The sequence below is a fragment of the Glycine soja genome, chromosome 10 (genome assembly GCF_004193775.1).
Source record: "Glycine soja cultivar W05 chromosome 10, ASM419377v2, whole genome shotgun sequence".
Classification (NCBI taxonomy): Eukaryota; Viridiplantae; Streptophyta; class Magnoliopsida; order Fabales; family Fabaceae; genus Glycine; species Glycine soja.
Window position 1 is genome coordinate 24,059,724 of NC_041011.1, and position 26,298 is coordinate 24,086,021.

The 26,298-nt window shown below is 41.1% G+C and overlaps 1 protein-coding gene across 6 annotated transcripts in view; it reads right to left on the reverse strand.

Annotated features, from left to right (window-relative positions):
• LOC114370133 (exportin-7-A-like) overlaps positions 1–26,298 on the reverse strand; it is a 94,450-nt gene that overhangs the window by 40,701 nt on the left and 27,451 nt on the right. For all 6 annotated transcript variants that reach the window (XM_028327417.1, XM_028327421.1, XM_028327419.1 and 3 more), the window contains 5 exons: positions 16,027–16,144; positions 15,803–15,912; positions 15,629–15,721; positions 7,049–7,172; positions 896–963 (listed from right to left, as the gene is read on the reverse strand). In XM_028327417.1, coding sequence (XP_028183218.1) covers positions 896–963; positions 7,049–7,172; positions 15,629–15,721; positions 15,803–15,912; positions 16,027–16,144 — 513 coding nt within the window. The remainder of the gene's footprint in view (positions 1–895; positions 964–7,048; positions 7,173–15,628; positions 15,722–15,802; positions 15,913–16,026; positions 16,145–26,298) is intronic.

The following is a 26,298-nucleotide window of genomic DNA, read 5'->3' on the forward strand; positions in this document are numbered from 1 at the left end:
AGCCCTTACCTCTTCGTGCATTTTGTGATGCTGATAGGGCGCCTGATGTGGATGACAGGCATTCCACCTCAGGGGCTGCCATCTTTCTTGGTTCAATCAAATCTGATATCTTGGTGGTCCCGGAAGCAAAAGGTCAATGCACTGTCCATCACTGAACCTGAGTACCGTAGTTTGGCTGAAACCTCTGCGGAGCAAACATGGGTTCATGCCTTACTAACAGAGTTGCAAGTTCCTTTTACCACTCCTATTCTTCTGTGACAATCAGAGTGCAGTGTCAATTGCTCATAATCCTGTGTTTCATAGTCACACCAAAACATATGGAGATCGATGTTTTTTTTGTTAGGGAAAAGGTTCTGACAATGAAGCTCTTCATCTATCATATTCCAGCTTTGGATCAGTGGGCAGATGTGCTGACTAAGCCTCTTTCTTCAGCTCGTTTTGAATTTCTCCGGGGAAAACTCAATGTGAAGACTCTTCCCCTTGAGTTTGAAGAGGGGTATTAGAGTATACATATGTATAACTGTTAAAACAGTTTAGTCAGAGCTGTTAGCTTCTGCTAACAGCACCTCCCTCTTACCTATTAACAGCCGCACTCTTGTAATTCAGAGTTCTATAAATATCTACTCTGTAACTAACTTTGTAACTAACTTTTGTGATGATTAATAATATGAGATTCAATCATTCTGTTATACAAAAACTCTCTCTCAACTTATCTTAGAGGACAAACAAAATTAAAAAGAGTCTTATATTTAGGAATGAAGTATTATAGAAAACACCTATGCGCACTCAACAATAATTGTTGTAAATATAACTAATAATATACTTTAATAAATCATACACGTTGAATGAACATGTATATGGATCATACAAAATACACAATAAGCATAGAGCTCACCTGATAATTTACTTTAAAGCGGCCGAGAAGACGACAAAAGGCATGATAGTTATCATGATCAGCAAGACCTGTTTTACAATGAAATTATAGCATCAACAAAGATCTAAGTAAAATTTATACACAACAATAACAAAATCCTTATCACACTAAGTGAGATCAGCTTCATGGATCTCACAACACCATTCAGCTCTAATGCTTATATATAATGAATGTAAAATTTAGCAGTAGTCCAAATCAATATTCAATAGACAGGCAAGGAGTGCAAAATTTAGCAAATGTCCTAGTCATTTATTTGGACAGTGATGCTTCAATGAATTAATAAATTAATATTAATGGTACGTAGCAAGTTTGTAGGCTACATGTGGCACCTTCCTTTGATATCCAAGTAATGTATAGTGCAATGCTCATTCAGAATCAATTCCACATTTTTTTCATCTGATGTGCTGCTTTTACATTGGGAAATTCCTTTTCTTTTTTTATCGGCAAAAATATGTATTATATATAAAATAGTAAAACAGTACAAGTTGTACTGATATATGGACAGCTCTGCCATACTAGTCAATACATCAAACTATGGTGTCCTAATATGGACCAGCTGAAGTACATATCAGTGTACCAGAGTCCAGTAACAAATAATACAGCTGAGAACCCAACAACAACAAAAAAACTGGTTAGCATCACCCTCCCCCCTATACAAAAAGCCAGCCTTAATGTTGCTGGCCCAATAATGGAAAGTTATATTGAAGTTTCTCTCGAAATGTTTTAGTCACAGCCTGCAAAAAAATAGAGCTTGTTCCAAGACTTTCTGTCCATCAAATGTTTTGCCTGAAAAGACCAATTTGTTCCTTTGATACCATATACACCAGGTGAGAGAAGCCCACAGGATACACCACCTATTCTGAATTAGCCCAGGCAGATGACAGTATGTATTAGAATAAGTGTATGAAAATAACTGTTAAAAACAATTTTGTAAGATTAGTTAGCTTGGGCAAACAGAATCACTCTCACTAACAGAATTCTGTTACTTTGTTTGTGCTTAGACTCAAGGTCTAGAGGTTTATAAATACCTCTCTTGTAACTAACTTTGTAACTAATCTTTCAGAATCAATAATATCAGTTTCTTCTTTTTCTGTTCTCAATGTTCACTCTCTCTCTCTGTATTCTCTAACTCTGATATGCTTTTGTTAATGGGTTGCTTGAGGAATCTGTTTTTATAACTCAGCCTCCAGGTTTTGAGGTTGGAGGAAAATCATTGGTCTGTAAGCTGAATAGGGCCCTCTATGGGTTAAAGCAAGCTCCAAGGCAGTGGTTTGACAGGTTAAAATCTACACTGACTCAGCTTCGATTTGTGGGAAGCAAGTGTGATCCTTCTTTGTTCATCTACACACATCAAAAGCATACTGTTTACATTTTAGTTTATGTGGATGATATCATCATAACGGGCAGCTCTGTCTCTCTTATTCAGCAGCTGACTTCCAAATTAAATACAGCCTTCTCTCTCAAGCAGCTGGGTCACTTGGACTATTTCTTGGGGTTGGAGATCAAATATCTTCTTAACAAGTCTATATTAATGACTCAAAGCAAGTATGTGCGTGATTTGCTTCATAAGACTCAAATGGCTGAGGCACACTCTATCTCCACTCCTATGGTTACCACCAACAACAAATTGTCTAGACATGGTGCTGATTTATTTCATGACGCAACACTCTACAGGTCAGTCAGTAGTGGGTGCTCTGCAGTATGCTACACTCACTAGACCTGAAATTAGCCTTGCTGTTAATAAAGTTTGTCAGTATATGGCTAATCCCCTGGACTCTCATTGGGCTGTGGCTAAAAGGATCTTGAGATATCTCAAGGGTACCTTGTCTCATGGTTTACTTCTTCAGCCTGCTCCTGTTTCATAACCTTTGTCATTTTATGCTTTCTGTGATGTGGATTGGGCATCGGATGTTGATGATAGGCGTTCCACCTCAGGATCTGCCATTTTTCTTGGCTCAAACTTGATATCTTGGTGGTCTCAGAAGCAGAAAGTCACAGCAAGATCCAGCACTGAAGCTGAATATCACAGCCTGGCTCAAACATCCACTGAGTTGATCTGGATTCGAACTCTTCTAACAGAGTTACATGTTTCTTTCAATACTCCTGTACTTTATTGTGATAATCAAACTGTTGTATCCATAGCTCATAATCCTGTATTCCATAGTCGCACGAAACATATGGAAATTGATGTGTTCTTTGTGAGAGAACAAGTTTTGGCTAAGCAGCTTTCAGTTGTGCATCTTCCTGCCTTAGATCAGTGGGCTGATGTCTTGACCAAGCCTCTTTCCTCAGCAAGATTTGAAGATTTGAGAGACAAACTCAATGAGAAGAGTTTTTCCTCTGAAAAATCTTCCCCTTGAGATTGAAGGGGGGTATTAGAATAAGTGTACGAAAATAACTGTTAAAAACAGTTTTGTAAGATTAGTTAGCTTGGGCTAACAGAATCACTCTCACTAACATAATTCTATTACTCTGTTTGTGCTTAGACTCAAGGTCTAGAGGTTTATAAATACCTCTCTTGTAACTAACTTTGTAACTTTTTTTTTTGCTCAGCAAAATTAATGTATTATAAAAGAGTACCAGAGGTACTAAATAATACAGCTTTAGGGACATATCATACATAGTTTGGGTACAGACATTGAAAACACAAACTGAAAATCCCACACTACTTTAATTGAAAATGGAACTAGACTATATTCCTATGCTGCTGTCCTAAGAAATCCAGCTTTGAGGTTTGAGGACCAGTGATTGAAATGCATAGAGAAGTCCTTTTCCAAGCATCTTAGCCACGTCCATATAAGAAACACTGCATCTTCCATTAATTTATGAGCGTCGTAAGTAGCATTGGAGAAGATGATGTTGTTCCTATGCTTCCAAATAGAATAAGTCAGCGCTAACCACCACCACTGCCATCTGTTTTCCTGCAGTCCTTCAAAAACCCCATGGATATGCTGTATAAAGTGCTGACCCGGATGATATGGGAACACCCCCACCATATTTACCCAAGACTGTGACTCCCACCATAGAGGACTAACTTTACTGCAGTGAAAGAATCAATGACTCGCGGTCTCTTCCACCAATCTGCAAAATGGACACGAGTACTCTTGTAACTCAACCTGCTTCCTTTTCAAGTTGGCTTTAGTAGGCAATTTGTCTTTGATTCACCTCCATGCGAACATAGCCACTTATGATGGAACCCTAAGCTTCCATAATTCCTTGAACTGTCCCTCCTGCCTTTCTGCCGCTATTTCAAGACGAATTACCTTATACGCACTCCTAACCGAATAGCATCCACTAGGCTCTGCCGCCCACTTCCACTGATCACTTAAATCCGGCCTGATTCTGAACCCTTCAACCTGCTGGAGGAAAGCTACCGCCATGTCTATCTCGCTATCAAATAGAGGCCTCCTCCATTGAAAATGCCACTCCCACCCACCTTCTTTGAAAGCTCCTAATTGATGAATTAAAAGTTGTTGTTGAGCCGATATGGTGTACAATCTAGGATATTTCTCTGCCAAGTTGTTGTCTCCGCCTATCCACCTATCCTCCCAAAACTTAAACTTGTCCCCACACCCGACCTTCCACAATATCGACCTATTCAGCTGCTGACCTTGGTGCAAGTTTTGATTTACTATCTTTAGGTCCCGCCACCATAATGATTCGGTACTAGCCCTCAAAGCTCCATCAAGACTCCTCCATCCTCCATACTTTGACTCAAGAACTCTTGACCAAGTCTCCCCCTGATTCTGAAACAGCTCCCATTTCCACTTTCCTAGTAATGATGTGTTGAAGGAGGTGATATCCTTGACTCCCAGCCCTTCTTGTTCCTTTGGCAAACACACTGTTTCCCACCTGATCCAAGGAATTTTGTGTTGATCAGACGCACCACCCCATAAAAAGTTCCTCTGTAGTCTGATTATCTTGCCTACCACCTGCCTAGGGACCCTGAAAAAAGATAGAAACTAAATTAGAATAGATGTTAGCACGGAATTTGAGTCACTCTCCCCCCAAAGGACAAATGCCTTTGTTTCCATCTCACCAATTTTCTCTCGCAGTTAGTGATTATGGGTTCCCAAGTCTGACATCTTCAAGGATTAGCGCCAATAGGGATGCCAAGGTATGTAACAGGAAAAGACATCACTCTACAATTGAGATAACTAGATGCACCATAAATCCATCGATGAGGTACCCCAAAGGCCCCGCAACTACTTTTGGCGAAATTTATCTTTAACCCCGATGCCATCTCAAAAGCATGTAGTATTGCTTTGATTGCTCTTACATTCTCCATAGTCGCCTCTTTCAAAAATATAGTATCATCTGCATACTGAAGCAAGCTAACCTCAACCTTCTTTGAACCCACTAGAAATGCCCTGTATAGTCCTCCATCAATTGCTTTTGACATTAGACCACTCAAACCTTCTGCAGCAATATTAAATAAAAGGGGTGATAACGGATCTCCTCGTCTGAGTCCTTCTGTGGATAGAACTCCTTGGAAGGGCTCCCATTTACCAAGACCGAGATGGAAGCTGATTTTAGGCATCCCTGTATCCATTGAATCCACTTCGGACCGAATCCCTATCTCCTCATCATATAAATCAAGAATTCTCCAGACACGGAATCATACACCTTCTCATAGTCCACCTTAAAAACCATACACAGTTTTTGGCATCTTTTAGCCTCTTCAACTAACTTTGTAACTACTCTTTCAGAATCAATAATATCAGTTTCTTCTTTTTCTGTTCTCAATGTTCACTCTCTCTCTCTGTTCTCTAACTTTGATAGTATGGATGTGTTGGATCTGCTGGGAAAACAGATTCGATTTGTACCCAAGATAGACATTCCCACCACATAGGCAACACCTTTGGGCAGTGGAAGAAAAAGTGTAACGCATCCTCGTGTGAGTTAAGCACGGAGGACATCTAGCATTCTCCAAATCTACATTCCTTCTCCTTAGATTCTTCCTGGTTGGCAACCTGTCCCAAACCAGTCTCCATAGAAAATGCTGAACCTTGTTGGGCACTTTCATCTTCCATAAATCTACAAAAACCACCTTATCATTGTTGTCCTCCACCTGACCCTCCTGACTTAGCAAACCATATGCACTTTTGGTTGTATATTCCCCCCTTGGTTCCACCATCCACACCCACTTATCAGAATATTGAGGTTGTATCTGTATTGCTTCTACTTCTTGCATTAAGTTTGATGCCATTTCTGGTTCACTTTCCAACAGGCTCCTTCTCCATCTGAAACTCTATTCCCAAACCCCTTCTGCAGCCGACCCCATTTGATGAACCTCATGATGTTGCTGTTCTGAAATGCTGTAGAGTCTCAAGTATTTCCACAACATCCACTCACCTCCTCCGGCCCACCCATCTTCCCAAAACATTATCTTTTCACCGCTCTCCAATTTCCACCTCACAGCACTGTTAAACCACTTGCCTTCCTCTATTACCCCACACGCAACACATAAATCCTTCCACCAAATCGATTCCTTTTGATTCCTTCTTTCTTCATCCATATTCCCACATTGTGGAATTCCTTATTCAGCATCTTCAGTTTAAGTTAGGTTTATACTAATACTAGGCTACCAGACAAATTTTCTTGATTAGCTTTCGCAGTAACAGAAGTTGAGCAGAAAACTTTTATGTAAAATATGAAACCTGTGCTATTTTGCTAGATTTATTTCATGTGTATATGATATTTTTAAGGTTTCTATGATACAACACTAGATTTGGGACAACATTAATGCCTGATTATGCTTGGTATATAGCATGTTGCATTTTTAATTGGGTTCTCCTAACAGATATGTAAAGGGATTGAGCAGTGACAACCAGCCATATTTATACCCACCCCCACCGCTTTTGATTAATCTTCAAACCAGGAACTACCAGAACTGAAAGATGAAAAGAAATATCTAGTAGAAAAGAACTACCTCTATAGTGTCAACTAAAAGAGTTTGAGGAAAAGATCACATTTCTTTCAATACCTTATTGGCAAAGACTAACACCAATTTGTAAAGACAAACTAGGCAGCCATTGTTCCAAGGTCATTAAATAATACCGTTAACTAATGCACACACTAAGCCAGAGCCAAATAACTATTAATCTCCTTTACCTATTCCAGTTTGCAAAATTTCTTTGGTGCCCAGCATCAAGTGTGACAGAAACTTCATTCGAGCAGTATCATTGGAAAACAATGATCGTCTAGTAGAAGCAAGACGCAACAAGCACTCCAATGCCTACAATTAATACAAATAAATAATGAGAAAACAACATAATATATAGAGGTGAGGTGAGACCAAAATAGATGACGAAATGGATCAGATATTTTCTTTGCCTACTGAGAGATAAATTGATTACCATATTTTAATTCAGAATTTTGCCATCATAATAAAACTTTAGAAACAAAGGATCCAGTGCAAATAAACCTTACAGAAGCTCACATGCATTTATGTTTAAGCTTAAAAACTATTTGGATAAGATATAAAATAAAACGACAACATTCAAATAGCTCACAAGACAGTAAGCTTGAATAATAAAATACATATAATAGGAAAAGTCAACAAGATGTTAACAATAAACAAGACCTCAAACATATACCCATATATGTTAAGAGGATAACAAATCATGGCATAGTAACGAAAGCAGTTAAAAATTTTAGGTATAACAATTAGAAGCAAAATACAGGAAATCACCATGGGAACAAACTCCAATACAATATGTAAACCACTCTGCATTCAAGTTGTCATTTTAGGAGATAAAATCAAATTTTGGGAGGATAGGTGGATAGGCGGGGAGGAGTCATTGGCGGAAAAATTTCCAAGACTATATCTGGTTTCCTTACAGCAGCATCACCTTATACAGCAGGTGGGCAGCCACAATGATAGTGGTTGGGAGTGGAACTTCACATGGAGAAGGGCGTTGTTTGATAACGAAGTTGATTGGGCTGTTAGTTTTCTAAATGAGCTTCAACATAGGACTATTCAGCAACAAGGATCTGACACATGGGAGTGGACGGGAGACCAAACAGGCCAATATTCAGCACACAATGCCTACAAAATGCTAATGGAGGAATTTGTAGGTGAAAGCCGGGAGGACTGCTTTGATAAACTGTGGAGTGCAAAGGTTCCAAGTAAAATAACAGTTTTTGCATGGAGGTTAATTATAGATAGGCTACCCACAAAAAAGAATTTACAGCGTCGACAAGTGCAGCTCGCAGACACTTTATGCCCTTTTTGCAGAAACAGTGAGGAGGATTCAGCCCACTTATTTCTTCACTGGGATAGAATCCAGCCTATTTGGTGGGAAACCATCTCATGGCTGAATTTAAAACGTGCTGTCCCCTTCACCCCAAAACAGCACTTCCTCCAACACATAGATGTTCAGGCTGATGGTGTTAGGATGCAGAGGTGGCAATGCTGGTGGTTGGCTCTAACTTGGTCCACTTGGAAGCTTAGGAACAGCATAGTGTTTTCTAATGCAACCTTTAACGCCAACAAACTGTTTGAAGACGCAATATTCACTTTATGGACGTGGCTCAGGCACTTTGAGAAAGATTTTACTACCCATTTTAACCAATGGTCAAGTAGCATTAGACAGGGCTTTAGCATTAGTGGAGGATAGCTTTTTAACTAATAGATGTATATTACTGTACCCATATAATGGTTCCCTCTCAGACCTGTTTAGTCTGACTTTGGAACCATTGCTATGGTACTCATACTGCTGTATTACAGTACCTCTGGTACTCCTTTTCTTATCTATAAAATATTATCTTTGCTGATCAAAAAAAAAAAAGTTGTCATTTTAGAATTTCGGGAAGATAAAATCAACTCTTTCTACAAGAAAGTTAAGCACAAACATCTGTCATGAAGCAAAGGGCTGATATATTACATTACTTGGGTGGAGAGAATAAAGCAAAAGACAAAAAGAGAAAAAAATACACTTTACCACAAAGTAGAAACTTCTTGTGAAAGACAAGTTTATCGCAGTCAAAGAAAATATAATATAGACGAGTGAAATCAAATCAAGCAGAAACTAAAGTCTCATGCAGCATATATTAGAAGTTAGGGAGATATTGACTAACAAGATTAGGAAAAATATAATTTTATTTCATTTTATTTTCTTCTACCAAATACATTATCTAATGCACATATTTAACATTGTCACAAACAAAATGAAGAAGTGGCAGAAAGACAGCAAAATAAAGTAAAAAGCCAACCTCACTTGCTCCACTAAAACCTGTGTTAGACAAACAAACTAGAGACTATGCCATAAATTCCAGCCCCATTTTTCATACTTAAATATAGGCAGAATGTAAAGGTGACTCTTTTGCATTGTCCATACCTACTTCAATCCCAAAGGACTGTTGCATAGCGGGAGTTAAAGATATAAAAGTGTAAACCATTTATAGACATCCAATGACAACCTGATTTAGAATATCTAGAAGTCCACAATTCTTTCACTCTAATATTGCATCATGAATTCAAACAAATGACATTTTATCCGGTAAACATCATATGTTTAATATATGCAACAAAGAAAGGTCCTAAGTTCTCATAATATTCTTTCAATACATAAAACAAAAGTGTTAAAGAGAAAGAACAGAGGCACATTGAGACTGAAACCGTGTCTCTGAATACAGCACGAATATGAGTTTTTTTTTTACTCAGCGAAAATAATATTGTATTATAAATCAGTACAAGTTGTACTGTTGAAATTACACATTGAGCCAATTTTAGCAGGACTATGGTTTCCTAATACAGAGTATCTAAAGTGAATTAGGAAACCATAATTCTGTCAGTTTACTTGGCCCACAGCTACCCAAAATACATATAAAGTCCCACCCTAGTCACATAAATGCCTCCTTCATATTGCTGGACCAGTAATGAAACGACATGTCAAAGTCTTTATTCTGATTTTTTTGCCAAGTCCAGCAAAGAAGAGATGTGTTGCAACTAAAGAAGTGAAACGACATGTCAGTTTACTTAGCATTATTTTGCTGCAACTAAAGAAGAGATGTGTTGCATCCTCATCTTTATATTTGCAGAATGGACATGTGGGATCATTTATTTCCATATTTCTCCTGCGCAAGTTCATTTTTGTTGGTAATCTGTCCCTGATTAGTCTCCACGCAAAGAACACAACTTTGCTAGGGGCCTTGACCTTCCCCACAACTAAGTAAAAACATCATCCTGATTTTCATCAGTTTGGGCTGACATAAGCTTCTTGTACCCGCTCCCTGCTGTATATACACCCGATGCATCTTCCTTCCAAATCCACTTGTCTTCTCGATCCGGATGGATGCTGATACCTTCTAGATCTTCTAAGAACTTTACAGCCATCTCCATCTCACCATCAAAAAGTTGCCTTCTTCATTTAAAGTCCCATTCCCAACCTGTAGCTGTGAAGTTGCCCATCATCTTTATGACATGTTGTTGCTGTTTGGAAATGGAGAAAAGTGTAGGATATTTCAACTTAAGTGGTACTCCATCCTCCTTCCATCCATCCTCCCAAAATTTGGCCTTTTATCCACACCCCACTTTCCATTTTATCCCTTTATCGAAACCGCTTCCATCTGCACCTAAAGGATCTATAATATTTATATCCTTCCACCATGTTGATACTCTATTGCCCCTTTTTACTCCCTCCAAACTTCTCCAATCGCCATATTTTGAGTCCAATATTCTAGCCCACAATTCTCCTTTGTTATGGAAAAAGCTCCATTTCCACTTTCCAATGAGTGCATATTAAACTTCCTTAAGTCCTTTGGTAGGCACACCGACTCCCACTTTACCCATGCTATCTTCTTCTCCTCCACACCTCCGCCCCACAAAAATCGTCTCTGTATCCACACCAATTTGTCCAAAACTTTATTTGGAGCCTTGAAAAAAGATAAGAAATATATAGGAATAGAATTTAGGAAAGACTTTATGAGTGTTACGCTTCCCCCAAAAGATAGTAGCTTTTGCTTCCATTTTGCCAATTTTCTCTCACATTTCTTGACTATAGGATCCCAGGTGTCGAAACGCCTTGGATTTGTCCCAATCGAGAGGCCCAGATACAGAAATGGTATGGTCAATAACCTGCAATTTAAATACCTAGCAGCATCCACCTTCCAATTCTCTGACATCCCAATTGTCTCAAAATTACTCTTTGAGAAATTAATTTTAAGGCCCGAGACAAGTTCAACACTTCTCAAAATCACCTTAATCGCTTTAACATTTTCCATGGATGTTTTCCCAAAAAAGAGTGTATCATTTGCATAATGTAATATGCTAACCTCCACCTCATCTCTAACCACTAAGAAGCCTTGAAACAGATTTTTCTTCATCGCTTCTCTCATCAGTCCATTTAGTCCCTCCGCAACAACGTTGAATAATAGTGGAGCTACTGGGTCCCCTTGTCTTAGGCCTCTTTGTGGGATGAACTCGGACGAAGGGCTGTCATTAATCAATATGGAGATAGAAGCTGATTTTAGGCAGCCCTCAATCCATGATATCCATTTTTCACAAAAAACCATCCTCCTCCACATATATGGCAGAAAATCCCAAGAGACTGAATCGTAAGCCTTTTCAAAATCTGCTTTGAAGACCAAGGAAGGCCTGTTCCTTGACTTTGCTTCATGGATTACTTCATTTGCAATGAGGGTGCTGGGTAACAAATGTTGGCCTTCTATGAATGTTGTCTGTCTCTCATCTATTAATGTGGCAGCACCTCCTTCAACCTCCATGGTAACACCTTTGACACAATTTTGTATATGCTACCTACTAGAGAAATAGGCCTATATTCATTTAAATTTTGTGGTTCAGTTACCTTGGGAATGAGCGCAATGAAGGATGCATTGCAGCCCTTCGGGAGAGTTCCATGAACAAAAAATTCATCCATGAAGCGAAGCACATCAACCTTTATAATTTCCCAAAATTCCTTAATGAATTTGAAGTTAAGACCGTCTGGGCCAGGGGTCTTGTCACTCCCACACAACATCCTTAATTTCTTTTTCGATGAAAGGCTTGAATAATCTGTCATTTTGTTGCTGTCCAATAGCTTTAAAGCTGACCCCATCTAGTTTCGGTCTCACCCACTCTTCCTCCCGAAATCTGTTCTTGAAGACCAAGCGTGTCTCCTCCTTCACCCTTCTAGGTTCATCAATCCAAACACCATTTACAAACACTCCTCTCAAAGAGTTGGATCTGCGATTTGAGTTTACAACTCTATGGAAAAACTTGGAATTGCAGTCTCCTTTGATCCATCTTGCTCTTGCTTTCTGCCTCAATAGGGACTCATGCGATTGTGCAGCTGCCCACAGCTCCTCTTGAAGCTTTTTTCTAACCAGCAACTCTTGGTCATATAACTATCTATCATCAACTTCAGATTCTAGCCTGTTTAGCTCCTTCTCAATGGTTGCTAGCTTCTGATGGGTATCTCCAAAGTGCTCTTTATTCCAGATTTTGTGCCTAGCCTTGACTCCTTTTATCTTTTCTTTGATCACAAAACCGCCCCCATCCCCTTACAGTAATATTCAGCCAGGATTCTTGGACGACCCTTCGAAATGATTTATCATGAAACCAACAATTTAAAATCTTGAAAGGTTGGAGTCTCCAATCAACAACTTCATATTTCAGCGCGACTGGGCAATAATCCGAGAAGTTTCTTTCCAAAATAAGTTGTGTTGTACCCTGCCATTTCCGAAGCCATTCAGCACGGACAAGAAATCTGTCCAACCTGCTCTTTGTTGTCCCATTAAGTTTGTACCAGGTGAATTTCCTCCCCCACACAAGGCACGTCTTCAACTTGAAGGTCCTCTATCCATTCATTGAAATCATCCATATGACTATCAATTTCCCCCCTTTGAGACAGCCCTACTCTCTCCTTTGGTCTCCCGATATTGTTGAAATCCCCAAGTATGCACCACAGCAATCCTAGGCTTAAATCTCACAGTTGTCTGATTTGCTCCGACAGGTTTCTCTTCTGCGTCATGTCACATGGCGCATATGTGTTGACAATAGACACCTTTTGCCCATCAGGGACCTATATACCCTCTAGATAAATAAAGCCTTGACCACTTACTTCCTGTCCAATCTGAAAGAGTTCTCATTCAACAAACATAGTAGTCCTCCTGCTCTATTGATGGCTGGTTGCACTTCCCACTTGACTTCTATATCTTCCCACAGGGCATGACAGACAAATTTATCTAACTGCTCCTTCTTAGTTTCTTGTATACATAACATGTCAACTCTTTCCATTTGTACCAATCTTCTAATTGATGCCCATTTTACACCCCTTCCTAACCCCCTTGTATTATATGTGATGATCTTCATTATCCAGCTCCCCTATTTCCCATCTTGTTGGTCTCCTCCTTATCCCTTTCCTCCATACACAGTAACTTTGTGAGTACTGATGTATCTCCTTACCCACTTGTAACTCCCAGATTCTGCACCATGTTCCATTGTGATGTTGCTCCCCTTGTTTGATCACACATTTCCTGACTGTTATTTTGTAATGGATCTTGTGTTGGATGTTCCACTTTTTTTTTCAGCAAAGATAAATTAGTATATATAAGTAAGTAGCAGGGGTACTAAGATTACAAATTTTTGGATTTCAGCAGACATATGGTTTCCAAATACGAACTTGATCCGTCAAATTAGCTAACCATAAGCTGCTCACATTGTAAGCTATAGGCTACCCAGGTCCTATGTCTGCTTCCCTCCCCTAATTACAAAATCTCTCTCTTAGATTACTCGACCACTGATTAAAATGCATTACAAAACCTTTTTCCATATTCCTAAACCATGACCAACACAAGAAGATTGCCTCATCCATCAGTTTGTTACTATTGAAGCTATCATTTGAGAAAACTATCTGATTCCTGTGCTACCAAATAGTCCAGGTTAATGCTATCCACCAACACTTTCATCTGTGAGCCCTTAGTCCAACGTATCCCCCATGAGCATGTTGGAGGAAATGGTGTCTCGGGTTTTGCGGGAAAGCACCTGAGATGTTTACCCAAGACAAAGATTCCCACCATATAGGGAGGGTTTTACTGCAGTTGAAGAATAGATGAGTTGCATCCTCCTCATTTCCACTTTGATCACACATTACCTCCCAGATTCAGCCCACTACCTCTCATTTCTGGTGAGTACTCATCGTGTCTGTCAGTTACGTTGCTGACCACTTTATGGGCCTTTATGTTTGATTTTTTTAGAAGCCCAAGAGTGTGCCCATGCTCCATTTGCTTTCTACACCCTCTGCTTCTGGAGTATACCTTCTCCACATGTTTTGGGCCTTTTTGTTCACATTTTACATTGCCTTCTGCACCTTCATTTTTGTCGTGAAGGGTGTTTTATGTGAGGCCCATTAAGGGCCCATCACACCCAATATTATTTATCTCGTCACGTGGCTTTGTGCTCACAAATTCAAAATTTTCTTGCGTCATTGGGCCCACCTCCTTGTCTCTGTCCTCTATTATTTTTCGATTCCTGTGCATGCTTCTTTTTTGTAATTGCTTCAGCCAAATTTTGTATCTCCTTTATTGACTCCTCTTCTGACCTCTTTTTGTTGCTTTTATCCTCGTTTTCTTTTCGGTAGATGAGGGTGGGGTGGGGCTCAGTTGTTGTCCTTTGTGCCTGTGTATGTTCACTTTTATCAAGCCTTTGGTTGCTTCGATCAACTTGTTTTTGTCTGCTGCAGGTATCGGATGTGACCCATTCCTAAGCTTGTGTCAGTGACTCTCGGTTATTAACCTGTGGTTCGTTGTGGCGATTTTTACCTTCAATCCGTCACTACTTCGTGGCTCATCGACTCTACTCATCACCGTCTGTGCTCGGAAGAGTGTCCTCCTCCGACGGGTCTGTTTCTAGGATTACACCTTCGATCGCCATTTGCGTCCCTATTTCACTCTCACTATCGTCAAAAATTATTTCCTCCAACGAGCCTATGAAGCTTCTTCCCCAACATTTGCATCTATCCAGATTGTAACATGTTTCTTCAGCCATATGCATAGTGTATTCAACCCCATTAATCCATGCGGAGACCTTGTGCTGAATTAATGGCAGCAATGGTGTCTTCACTATTATCCGCGCCCTGTCCAGCCTATGGAGTTCATCCATTTCGTGATCCACCTCCACCACTTCTCCTACCGCCATCATAATCTGTCTAATATGCTCCAAATCCCAGGCATGATAATCTGTATATGGTCATGATTCTTCGAGGAATGAACCCATTTTTTAACCACATTCATGATCAAGTTCTAACTGCACATGATGTTCCCTCAATGGAAGATTTAGTCACTCGACTCCTTCAGGTCCCTACTCAAAAATAAGGGTAGTTCTCTTGAGGTTGATGAGTTATTTGCTATGGTATCCTCTAGAGGAAGAGGAGGTCGTGGAAGAAGAGGGGGCCGAGGAAGGGACAGAGGTGGCCGGAACAATAATCTTGGGTGCAGTCATTGCAAAACGTCGCGTCATGCACAAGATTTCTGCTATGATTTAAATGGTTTTCCTGAAAACACAGCCAATGTGCCTAAATTTGAAAAATATAAGCAAACTAAGGAGAAGAACCCATCTTAATAACAGTGAGGATAATCATTAATTCCTTGAAAAAACAAAATAAATGAAGCACTAAAACAAAATAATTTATTATTAAAAGTTCTGAAAGCACTGACTCCCTTGTCAAATCAAATAAACCAACATAAACAAACCTCTTTCGAAAACATTTGATTCATTGCATAATAATCAAAAAAGATTTGCAGTGTTGAGGAATCCTCTAGGGTAGGCTTCCAACCAGATGGAACCTGTACAACCAATGGCAATTTCAGATCAAGAACTGCGGGCTAGAGAAAAGCAAACAACCATCTATGTACACAGGAATATACCTGAACAGTACCAATTTCATCTGAACTTTCATCATACGATGTCCCCATAAAATCAAATGATAAACAACTAAGGGAAAGCATAAGAGACAGCTCCTGCAACTTGCTCCCAGCTGAAAATTTTGCATAACCAAAGCACAATTACTAAATTCAGAACATGAAATCAGTTTAGAACTTTGAAAACGAATGTATACATCTATCATTGCCATAACAATAATATTTTATACCATCAGATTTTAACTGGAAGAGAGAAGTTAATGATATCTGGAATATCTGAAAAAGAGAGTTATCCCTGAAAGAGCTTGCTATCCTACGATGACGAGTAGCAGGTAATCCAGGATTGTGCTGAAAATAATACATAATATAAAAAATTCAAGTAACAACAAAATCATCAATATATTAGTTAAGACCTCTTTTTCGATAAACTGAGTGAGAGTGAGAGCGAGAGAGAAAATGAAAAAGATAAAGCTAATATTATTGCTCAGAAATAAAAACTCAATGAGTTAGATACAAGAGAGGTATTTAAAGAGTTCTGACTTGAGAAACTAACTCTAATTACCTCTAACTAACTTCTAACAGAATGTAAATTAACTCTAACTACCTCTAACTAACTTCTAACAAAACGTAACCACTTGGATGCAATTTAGTGAAAACTAACAGCCCTTACAACATATACATTGTTGTCTAATATGAAACAAAACTATTTACACAGTTATGTATGTACACACTCATACTCCAATACGCCCCTCAAAGGTGAAAAAGTTTCATGAAAATCAAAGCCATGAACTTTTTTTTTTGGAAGGCTGAAAATATATATATTATTAATAAAAAAACCAGTACCAGTGGTACCAGAGATTATAAATACAAAGCACCAAGGTGCTACCCTCGAAGAAGACCAACAACAAAATCAAAAAACAACCAGTTCCAAACCCAACTAGGCAACGAAATTGGAAATATTAGAGGACCAGTAGTGGAAGCTAGTACTAAAATTCTTATCCTTAGCCTTTAACCATGACCAAGCTAAAAAAATAGCATGTTCCATGACTTTACAGGGATCAAAAGGTTTTCCTTGGAAAATCAAATGATTCCTATGCTGCCATATAGAGCTAGTTAAGGCAATCCACCACCCACATCTTGTACTGTGATTCACATTTGCCCCAAACCCATCACAGAACTGATAGAAATGGTGAACCGGGTTAATGGAAAGGGGACCTACTACCCGAACCCAGCGCATAGATTCCCACCATAGGCCATTTGTCAACTTACAGTTGAAAAACAAATGACCCACATCCTCCTGCACACAGCCACATAAGGAACAGGTGTCTTCCTGAGTAATAGCATTTCTTCTTAATAGGTTGACCTTGGTAGGTAGTCTATTTTTAAGAAGTCTCCAACAGAAGATCACAGCCCGAGGGGGAACTTTCAGCTGCCATATAGTCTTAAAAATCTTGCCATCAGAATTTACTAAAGAAGTGTTCATGCATAAGCTATAAGCTGACCTAGTAGTATATTGACCATTAGATTCAACCAACCACAGCATATTATCTTTCACCTGTCTTTGAATAGGAACAGAACTGATTTCCTCCATAAACTGCACAGCCAAATGGCTTTCATGATCAAAGAGATTTCTCCTCCAGCTATTATGATTAAAATGTCCCATTTGAGAGATGTAGTCCTTTTGCTGTCTACTTATGAGGAAAAGCTGATTATACTTCTGCTGCAAAGTGTGTTGTTCCCCTAGCCAATTATCAGTCCAGAATTTAATATTCTCCCCACTCCCAACCTTCCAAGCCAAGTTGTCTTTAAAGATACTGCAGTCCAGCTGGTGATACAGATTTCTAATGTCTCTCCACCAATGGGAAAAGCCCCTTTTGTCACTACCATTTTGAAATTCTGACCAACCACCATATTTTTAAGTTAAAATTCTGACCCAGAGCTGCTGTTGATCAGATGCAAAAGCCCATATCCATCTTCCCATCAGAGCTAAGTTGAATTTAGAGATATCCTTTATCCCCAGGCCCCCCTCAGTCTTTGGAGGGATATCAACTTTTTGACTACCCTCTGAGGAATTTTAAAAAAGGAGAGGAGATAAATTGGGAGGGCATTAAGGACAGAATTGATAAGGGTGATCTTCCCAGCCATGGATATATCTCTTTGAGCCCATTTGGCTAATTTAGACTTGAATTTAGAAATGAGAGGCTCCCACACCAGCTGGCTTGAAGGATTAGCCCCAATAGGTAAGCCTAAATAGAGGAAAGGATACTCCAGCTGCCGACAGTGCAGAATATTGGCTGCTTCCAAAGACCAGTTGACTCCACCCCCTATTATCCCAAACTGACTTTTAGCAAAGTTAATCTTTAAACCAGAAGCTAATTCATATCCTCTTAATAAGGCTTTTATAACATGAATATTTCCCCACACAGCCTCTCCTACAAAGACAGTATCATCAGCATACTGCAAAATGTTGATAGGTTCCTTTTTCTTTCCAACCAAGAAGCTTCTATAGAGGTTTTTGTGGACTGCTTGTCTCATCATACCAGTAATACCTTCAGCTACAATATTGAAAAGCAAGGGAGCTAGGGGATCTCCTTGTCTCAAACCCCTTGTAGGGAGAAATTCCTTAGAAGGGCTGCCATTAATCAAAATTGATATAGATGCTGAGTGGAGGCAAGCTGATATCCATGATCTCCATTTTGAGCAGAATCCCAACCTGAACAGCATGTAGTCCAAAAAAGACCAAGAAACTGAATCGTAGGCCTTTTCAAAGTCCACCTTGAAGATCATCACAGGTTTCTTATTTCTCCTTGCTTCCTCAACCACCTCATTGAGAATCAAAATACCATGAAGAATATGCCCTCCTTTAATAAAGGCTGACTGCCTTTCATCAATTAACCCATTCATTACAGACCTCAATCTGTTAGACAGCAACTTGGCTATAACTTTATACATACAGCCATCAAGGATATAGGCCTATAATCATTGAAGGACTGAGGATGAGTCATCTTAGGAATTAAGGCCACAAAGGAAGCATTGCTGCCTCTAGGAAAGCTGCCATGAGCATAAAACTCATCCACAAATCTTCTAAATTCTGGACTCATGATATCCCAAAATTTTTTTATAAAGTTGAAGTTAAGGCCATCTGGCCCAGGGCATTTATCACCTCCACAGCTCCACACAGCCTCCTTGATCTCTTGGTCAGAGAAGGGGACAGTCATCTGCTCTCTTTGCCCTTGAGAAATAGAATTAAAGGGGACCCCATCCAAATAAGGCCTATAATAATCCTGCTCAGTAAATCTGGTCTGGAAATAATTAACAGCTGCAGCCTTCACTAAATTAGGTTGCTGGACCCACACACCATCAATAGAAATGCCTGGAATAGCATCGTATGCTCTCCTATGATTAATTATTCTGTGAAAATACCCAGAATTATAGTCCCCCTCCTTCAACCATGATATCCTAGATTTTTGTCTCAAAAGTGATTCCATAGCAATTGAAGCATTCCATAAATCCTGCTGAAGGGAGTTTCTGATTTTGAGGTCTTGATCAGATAAAATACGATTAGAAGCTAAGTCCTCCATCTCATTTAATTTCTGTTGGATGTTGGATATCTTGTTACCATCAATATTCCCCTCTTCCTTACTCCACTGTTTTATAGCAGCTTTCAAGTTTTTCAGCTTATTTTTTAAGGCAATACTCCCCCAACCTCCCTGCTGATCATTACTCCAGGTATCCCTCACCATTTTCTGATACTGTTTCTATTGCAGCCACCAGTCAAAGACCCTAAAGGGCTTAGGACCCCAATCCATCATATTAGTTTGCAGAATGGTTGGACAATGATCCGAAAAATCCCTTTGCAAAACATGTTGGCAGCTCTCAGGCCACAAAGATAACCATTGATCCGAGACCAAGAATCTGTCAAGCCTACTTTTTACATAACCATTAGGCCTAATCCATGTATAGTTAGAACCCACAGATTTAATTTCCTGGAGCTCCATATCAGAGATCCATTGGTTAAAAGCTGAAATGTCCTGTGAGTCTACCCTTCTTTCAGATAAACTAACCCTTTCCTCTGAACTTCTAATACTGTTTAAGTCCCCAAGAACACACCATAATCCCCTTGGGTTAGAGACTTTCAGCTGCCTTATATCATCCCATAAAGCTATTTTCCCAGCAAAGTCACATGGGGCATAAACATTGACAATCATCAACCTCTGATTATTGTTAGTGCATCTCCCTTCAGACATTAAAAAACTTCTACCTTTCACCCTCCTTTCAACCTCAAAAGAGGAGTTATTCCACATACATAGTAGCCCACCAGCAGCTTGCACAGAAGGAACATAATCCCACTGAGCTGTGGAATCCCCCCAAATGGCATTACAAATATTCTTATTAAAATTCTCCTTTTTAGTCTCTTGAATGCACACAAGGTCCACCTTGTGTTTTGAAATCAACCTTCTTATAGCAGCCCACTTAACCCCTCTCCCCAGACCTCTGGAATTATAAGACAGAATTATCATAATTGTGTTTTTTAACTCCCTTCTCTGTTGCCATCATAACATCCCTGTTCTCCATGTATAATAACATCCCCTTAACCTTGTTGTCATCTTCCCCACAGGATAAACCCATTTCCTTTAGAAGGGCACATTGCATATGTATAGGGTCCTCCGATAGTGAGTTCAAAGGATCAACTTTAGGGCCTGGTATTAAATCTGTCCTCTCTTGTAAAAGAGGCAAAGAATGAGCATTAGGATCTGTATTGCAGTCCACGATTGGGTCCTCCCCCCGTTGGGCCTTGGTTTTACTTCCCATCACCGCTTTTCTTCTCACATACACCTTATTGACTGAACAGGTTGGGCCATTTGGAAGGCCCATTTCCTCAGCTACCATCTCTGAAAAATGCTGACTAGGTATACCATTGTCCTTATCCCTGGCATTTGAAACGTGAGGTATAATTTCCTCAGGGGGCAAAACTTCCCCTTTACCCCCTGCAACTCCTTTTGCTGACCTATATTGAGTTTCCTCAAATGCGTAAGTCAAATGGGCCTGGTCTACGAGGCTGTCATTGACAGGAGGCTTTTCCTTTAACATGATCCCCTGCATATCACTTTCATCATCTCCATTTAAAGCTGTCCCATTTCGGGGAATTTGGCCATTGGAGGTTGTCAACGCCACCTCTGCCCCTATGTCCTGCAAATTTTGAATAGTGTCCCTCTGAAATGATTCCACGTCAGCAGGATTATCGGACCAGTCCCTGCAACTCCGAGCCAGGGTCTTTACCCACTGGTCTCTGCGAGAGCTATGCGAAAGGAGACCATCATGGTCTTCAAAATCACCGCCAAGGGTGTCGTCGAGTGCCCCGTCGGAAAAAACGTCGCCGGAGAAGACCCTTGGGTGGAGTACACCCCCTGTTACAGGGGTATTTGGCTGGGTCGAGAAAGGGGAAGGGGGGAGCCACGCTGAGTTGCATGGCGTCTTCTTCGACCCACCCAGGTTCGTCGTGTCCTCAGCAACTTGGAGGACGAACTCGACTCCATCAACGGTGGCCGGAATCGTCACCTGAAACGGAGGTTTCATCTGCGTCCGAACTAGGATACGCGCCACATCCAAACGCCGTTTGAGCTCCACGTTCTCATCTACTTCAACCACCTTCCCAACTTCCGCCAGCACCTTCGCCATGAACTCCTTTTCCCATACCGACAGAGGAAGACCCCAGAGAAGAACCTAGGTGAGCTTGTGTGTGGGCCGTATCTCCGGGGACCATTTTTGGAGCTCGGATATGGGAGTAAACCCGTTCTCCCTCTCTTGGTGTATGAGTCGAGCAGCTTTGGACTCATCCATGTCAGGGAAGAGGATCCAGTCATCAGCCCAATAGCATGGATTGATATCATCTTCAACCACCCATTTCAGCTCTTCGTCCAGCCTCTCAAGCATGCCTCTGTTCTTCAGTCTTGCTATCCAAGCCTTAGAAAGCCACTCAGATTTCGTCTTATTTGAGTGCAGAACAACTGGGCTATGGTTCACCTTTTCAACCCCAGTCATAGCTACCAGCGGGTTAATATACTTCGTTTCACCATTTACAGACTCCTTCACCACCACAGCATATGAACGAGGTTTGGCATTGCCTTTGTTTTCCTCCTGTGCACCTTCGTCCACATAACCAGCTTTGTACTTCTGTTGAGTAGCTCCCTCACCATGACTAAGGGTCCTTTTTTCACGAGTGCCTATCACCTTCCCCCTGTCGAATTTCGATCTATTGACAAACACCTTCACCCCACCAATGAAGATATTATTATCTAGCTGCCTCTCTAGTCTCTGCTCATCCATCACTTCTTTAAATCGGACAAAACCAAACCTATGGCCCAACTTATTTTTGGTTTTGGGAATAAAGACTTCCCACACCTTTGCCCACTTCTGGAAGATCCGCCACATGTCTTTCTCCATCAGCCCTTCAGGGAATCTAGAGAAGTAATATGTCGTAACACCGGCCTTGTCTCTCCATGTCACTTTCCTTTCATCCCGTTGATGACTACCTCCTTCCGGTCTACCTTTATTAGCCGTCTCATTCCTTTTCTTCTTGCGTGTTACTTCCACCCAGGCTCCATGATTGTTAGCATCAAGACTCTGGTACTCCTGATATTCGTATGCGATCCGTGAGGGGGATTCTCGTTGAGATCGCAAGTAGTCTTCCTCATTCCTCCAAAAACTCCTTGTGTTGCTCTCTTTGTGTGCACTCTCTCTCTCGGTCTACCCTCTCTCTCTCTCACCCTTTCTCTCTCCCACACTCTCTGTCTCGGTCTACCATCTCTTTCTCTCACCCTGTCTCTCTCCCACACTCTCAGGTAGAAGTTTCTCTCACCCATCATACTCAAAAGCCATGAACTTGATGGAACCCCTTAGCTACTAACCTTGCTTTGAATCTGTTAACAAAACCATCAGCATTTTCCATAACCCTGTACACCCATTTACAGCCAATAGCCTGCTTATTAGGAGGTAATGATACCAATTCCCAAGTATTGTTCTTCATCAAGGCATCATATTCTTGCTGCATAGCAGAGACCCAATCATCATTTACTAGAGCTTGTTTCACAGACTTAGGCTCAGAATGAGTGAGAAACAATGAAGGGTGGAGTCTACGATTGTGAATTCCAGATTTAGATCTTGTTTGCATGGGGTGAGTGTTAATTGGGAGAGAGGTAGATGGAGTAACAGTGTCTGAAGTGGATGTAGGAATGGTAGTGAACTCATAATTTCGATGTTCAGCAGAAATGGATGTAGAAGAAGTACAGACACAGTAGTGATGGGAGAATGAGTGGACAAAGGTGAAAAATCAGGAGGAATGAGAGGAACAGAACCTGAATTAGTGGGTGGTATAGTTGCAGCACAAGGTGGAGAAAGGTTAGGACTGAGACTAAAGTAGGAATCCAGACTTTTTGTGGAATTAAAGGAGGAAGGATCAGAGTAAGGAAATCTTAACTCACTAAAGAAGACATCCTTAGAGATGTAAATCCTTCCAAAAGGTGACAAGCACTTGTAGCCTTTGTGAGAAGAAGAGTAACCCAGAAACAGATACTCTTGAAACCTAAAATTAAGTTTGTGTATGATATGGTCTTAGCAAAGGAAAACAAACACACCCAAAGGTTTTGAGAAAGTGATAATCAGGCTCTTTATTGAACAAGGCAACAAAAGGAACAACAAATTTAAGAGTAGTGGTAGGTAGCCTGTTAATTAGGTAAACAGTTGTTGTAAAAGCATAGTCCCAAAACTGTAGAGGCAAAGAAGCATAATGCAGCAAGGTTAAACCCAAATCAAATTGATCTCACGAAAAATTCTTTCCACCCTGTCAAAGAGAATACCAAGATGCTAGAATTCAAGGATTATCATTGAGTGTCACGAACTTCGAGTTACTCGTCTCAGAAATAATTGTCAAAGAAAAATGAGAGAGGGGGAGAGAGAGTATACAGAGAGAGAGAGGGAGAGACAGGGGGGGAGAGAACGAGAGAAACTGAGAGAACCAGAGGGCGACCCCGAGGGAGACACCTGGAGAGAGGGCGGCGAGGACGTGTACGGAGCTGGAGCACTGATCATGGAGGTCACAATATTCGAAGAAGAAACGCAGAGAAAGGGGATATGGACAACGAGGATGACACCAGATCCTTAATCTATGATGGAGAATGGGCTGAAGTAACCCGTAGGAGAAACAAGAATACGACAGCTAGTAGAGTGCAATCAAGACCAACGAACCAGCATCTAGCTAATAGAACAGTAACATGGTGGAACAAGGCTGACATCACAACTTTTTACTTCTCTAGATTCCCATCATGGGTTAACGAGAAGGACTTGTGGCAGACATTCCAAAGATGGGGTAAGGTCTAGGAGGTTTTCATCCCCAAATAAAAAAACAGAGAAGGGCAGAGATTCGGCTGTCAGATATAAGGATGTTGAAGACGCAGTGGGGCTGGAAAGAAAACTAGATAACAGCATTTTCTTTGGAGGGAGGAAAATGTTTGTTAACCAGCCCAAATTCGAAAGGAGCGAGGAGGCCATAAGGAAGCAAAACAATAACAATATGCCTGATAATGTCAACTTGCAAGGCAAGGTCAGACGTAGACAAGGAGGCTCGAAAATGAATGATAATGGCGGAAGATTTCGGTCGTACGCCGAGGTAGTTAAGGCGGCTTCGCCGGGAACGAGTATCCTCTGCAACCAGAAGGAAGAATTTCCCCAACTCGCAGAGGTTGCGAAGAGACCAGTGGTCCTCGATATATCAACAGCGCAGAAGGAGTGGATACAGAATGCTTGGGTGGGTCGTTTAAAAAATATCGGCATGTTTGAAAGTTTAGATGAGGAATTCAAATGGGTGATAGATAATGATGTTACCTCGTGTTATTGGGGTGATGATTGGGTCATCTTCCATAACCTGCAAGAGTCTAAGGCCACGCAGATTATACATGAGGAGAGGAAGAACGGGTCCACTCCGATCACGGACCTTTAAAAATGGTCCCAGGACATCCGTCCGACACATAGGCTGGCATGGGTTTTCCTGTGGGGTTTGCCACCGATGGTGTGTGAGTCGGAATCTATGGGAAAGGTGGTCGCGGAAATTGGCGACTTGGTGGAAGTTGACGAAATGGTGGAGAACAGAACGCGGATAGACGTGGCAAGGATCCTTATCAGGACGAAGCGAAGACCGGGGATCCAATCGGAGGTGAAGGCGGCCATAGACGGAGCTTCAAACGCCATTCATGTGATTGAAGACATGTCTTGCTTGGGTGTGCGGCGGAACCTGAAGAGAATGGACAGTGGGTTTCCGCCGTCTCCGTTTTCGACGGAGCCAAACACCCCTGCCACTGCCGGAGGAGATTTCCACGAGGCCGATAGCAATTTCGAGATCTCCGACAACACTCCCGGCGACACTGAAGGATTTTCCACCGACGAGAGGCAGCCCTACTCCCTTCACTCGCGTCGTGACCATTGGGTAAAAGCCATTGGTCAACGATGCTTGGACCGGGTCTTCGGTGACCATGGGGTCGTGGACCAACCACCCAACGACAAAAAATTTTCGAATTGTCCCCCACCCGTTGATCCTGCTGTGTTACCCGAAGAAGGCTCTGGCCAAAAGCTGATAATGTGGAGTGCAATTAATGATATGCCTCAAGGGGATGGGAGAGATAATACCCACAACCAGGAGGCCCAACATGGAAAGTTTTTTGTGGAAAGTCCGACAGGTTCAGTCCGAGGCTCAGGCAGGGGGCAGCATAAGTCTACTCCAAATGAAGCAAGTATGCCAGCTTCTGTTGACCAACCTTATAATAAGGTCCATTCAACCCCAGATCAAATTTGCGTGGATGAGGAGGGGAATATGGGCCCCAGACCTGAAGGCCCAACCCCAGCTCCTGCCACTAGATATTATGTTAGAAGAAAGGAGCTGGTGGGGCACAGAGGGCAGGCCCTATCTCACGAGGAATCAGTTGTGGACCCCCTAACCTCTCCTAAATTGGCTCCTGAAGTGGTTCCAAATAGCAAATCTCAAGATAATAGTCTCGGGCAACTCAGTTCTCATACCCTGGAAAACCAATATGCCTTAGTAAAACAAATGGGCCTGACCCATGGAGAGGATAGCTTGCAGGTTCGAAGGATGATGTTAGACATGGAAAACAGAGATAACAAGATGGCAACAGAGATGGGAATTAAATTGGCCTCATCATGATTATTCTCTCCTATAATTTCAGAGGTTTGGGTAGGGGGATTAAGTGGGCTGCCATCAGGAGGATTAATATGAAGCGTAAGGTGGACATTGTGTGTATTCAAGAAACCAAAAAGGAGTCTTTTAATAGGCGCATCTGCCAATCTATGTGGGGAGATTCTTTTGTGTCCTGGGATTTTGTTCCTTCAATTCAAGCATCAGGTGGCTTGTTGTGCTTGTGGAATAACTCAGATTTTCAGGTGGAGAGGAGGGTTAAAGGCAGGAATTTTCTAATGCTTGAAGGGAAATGGGTAAA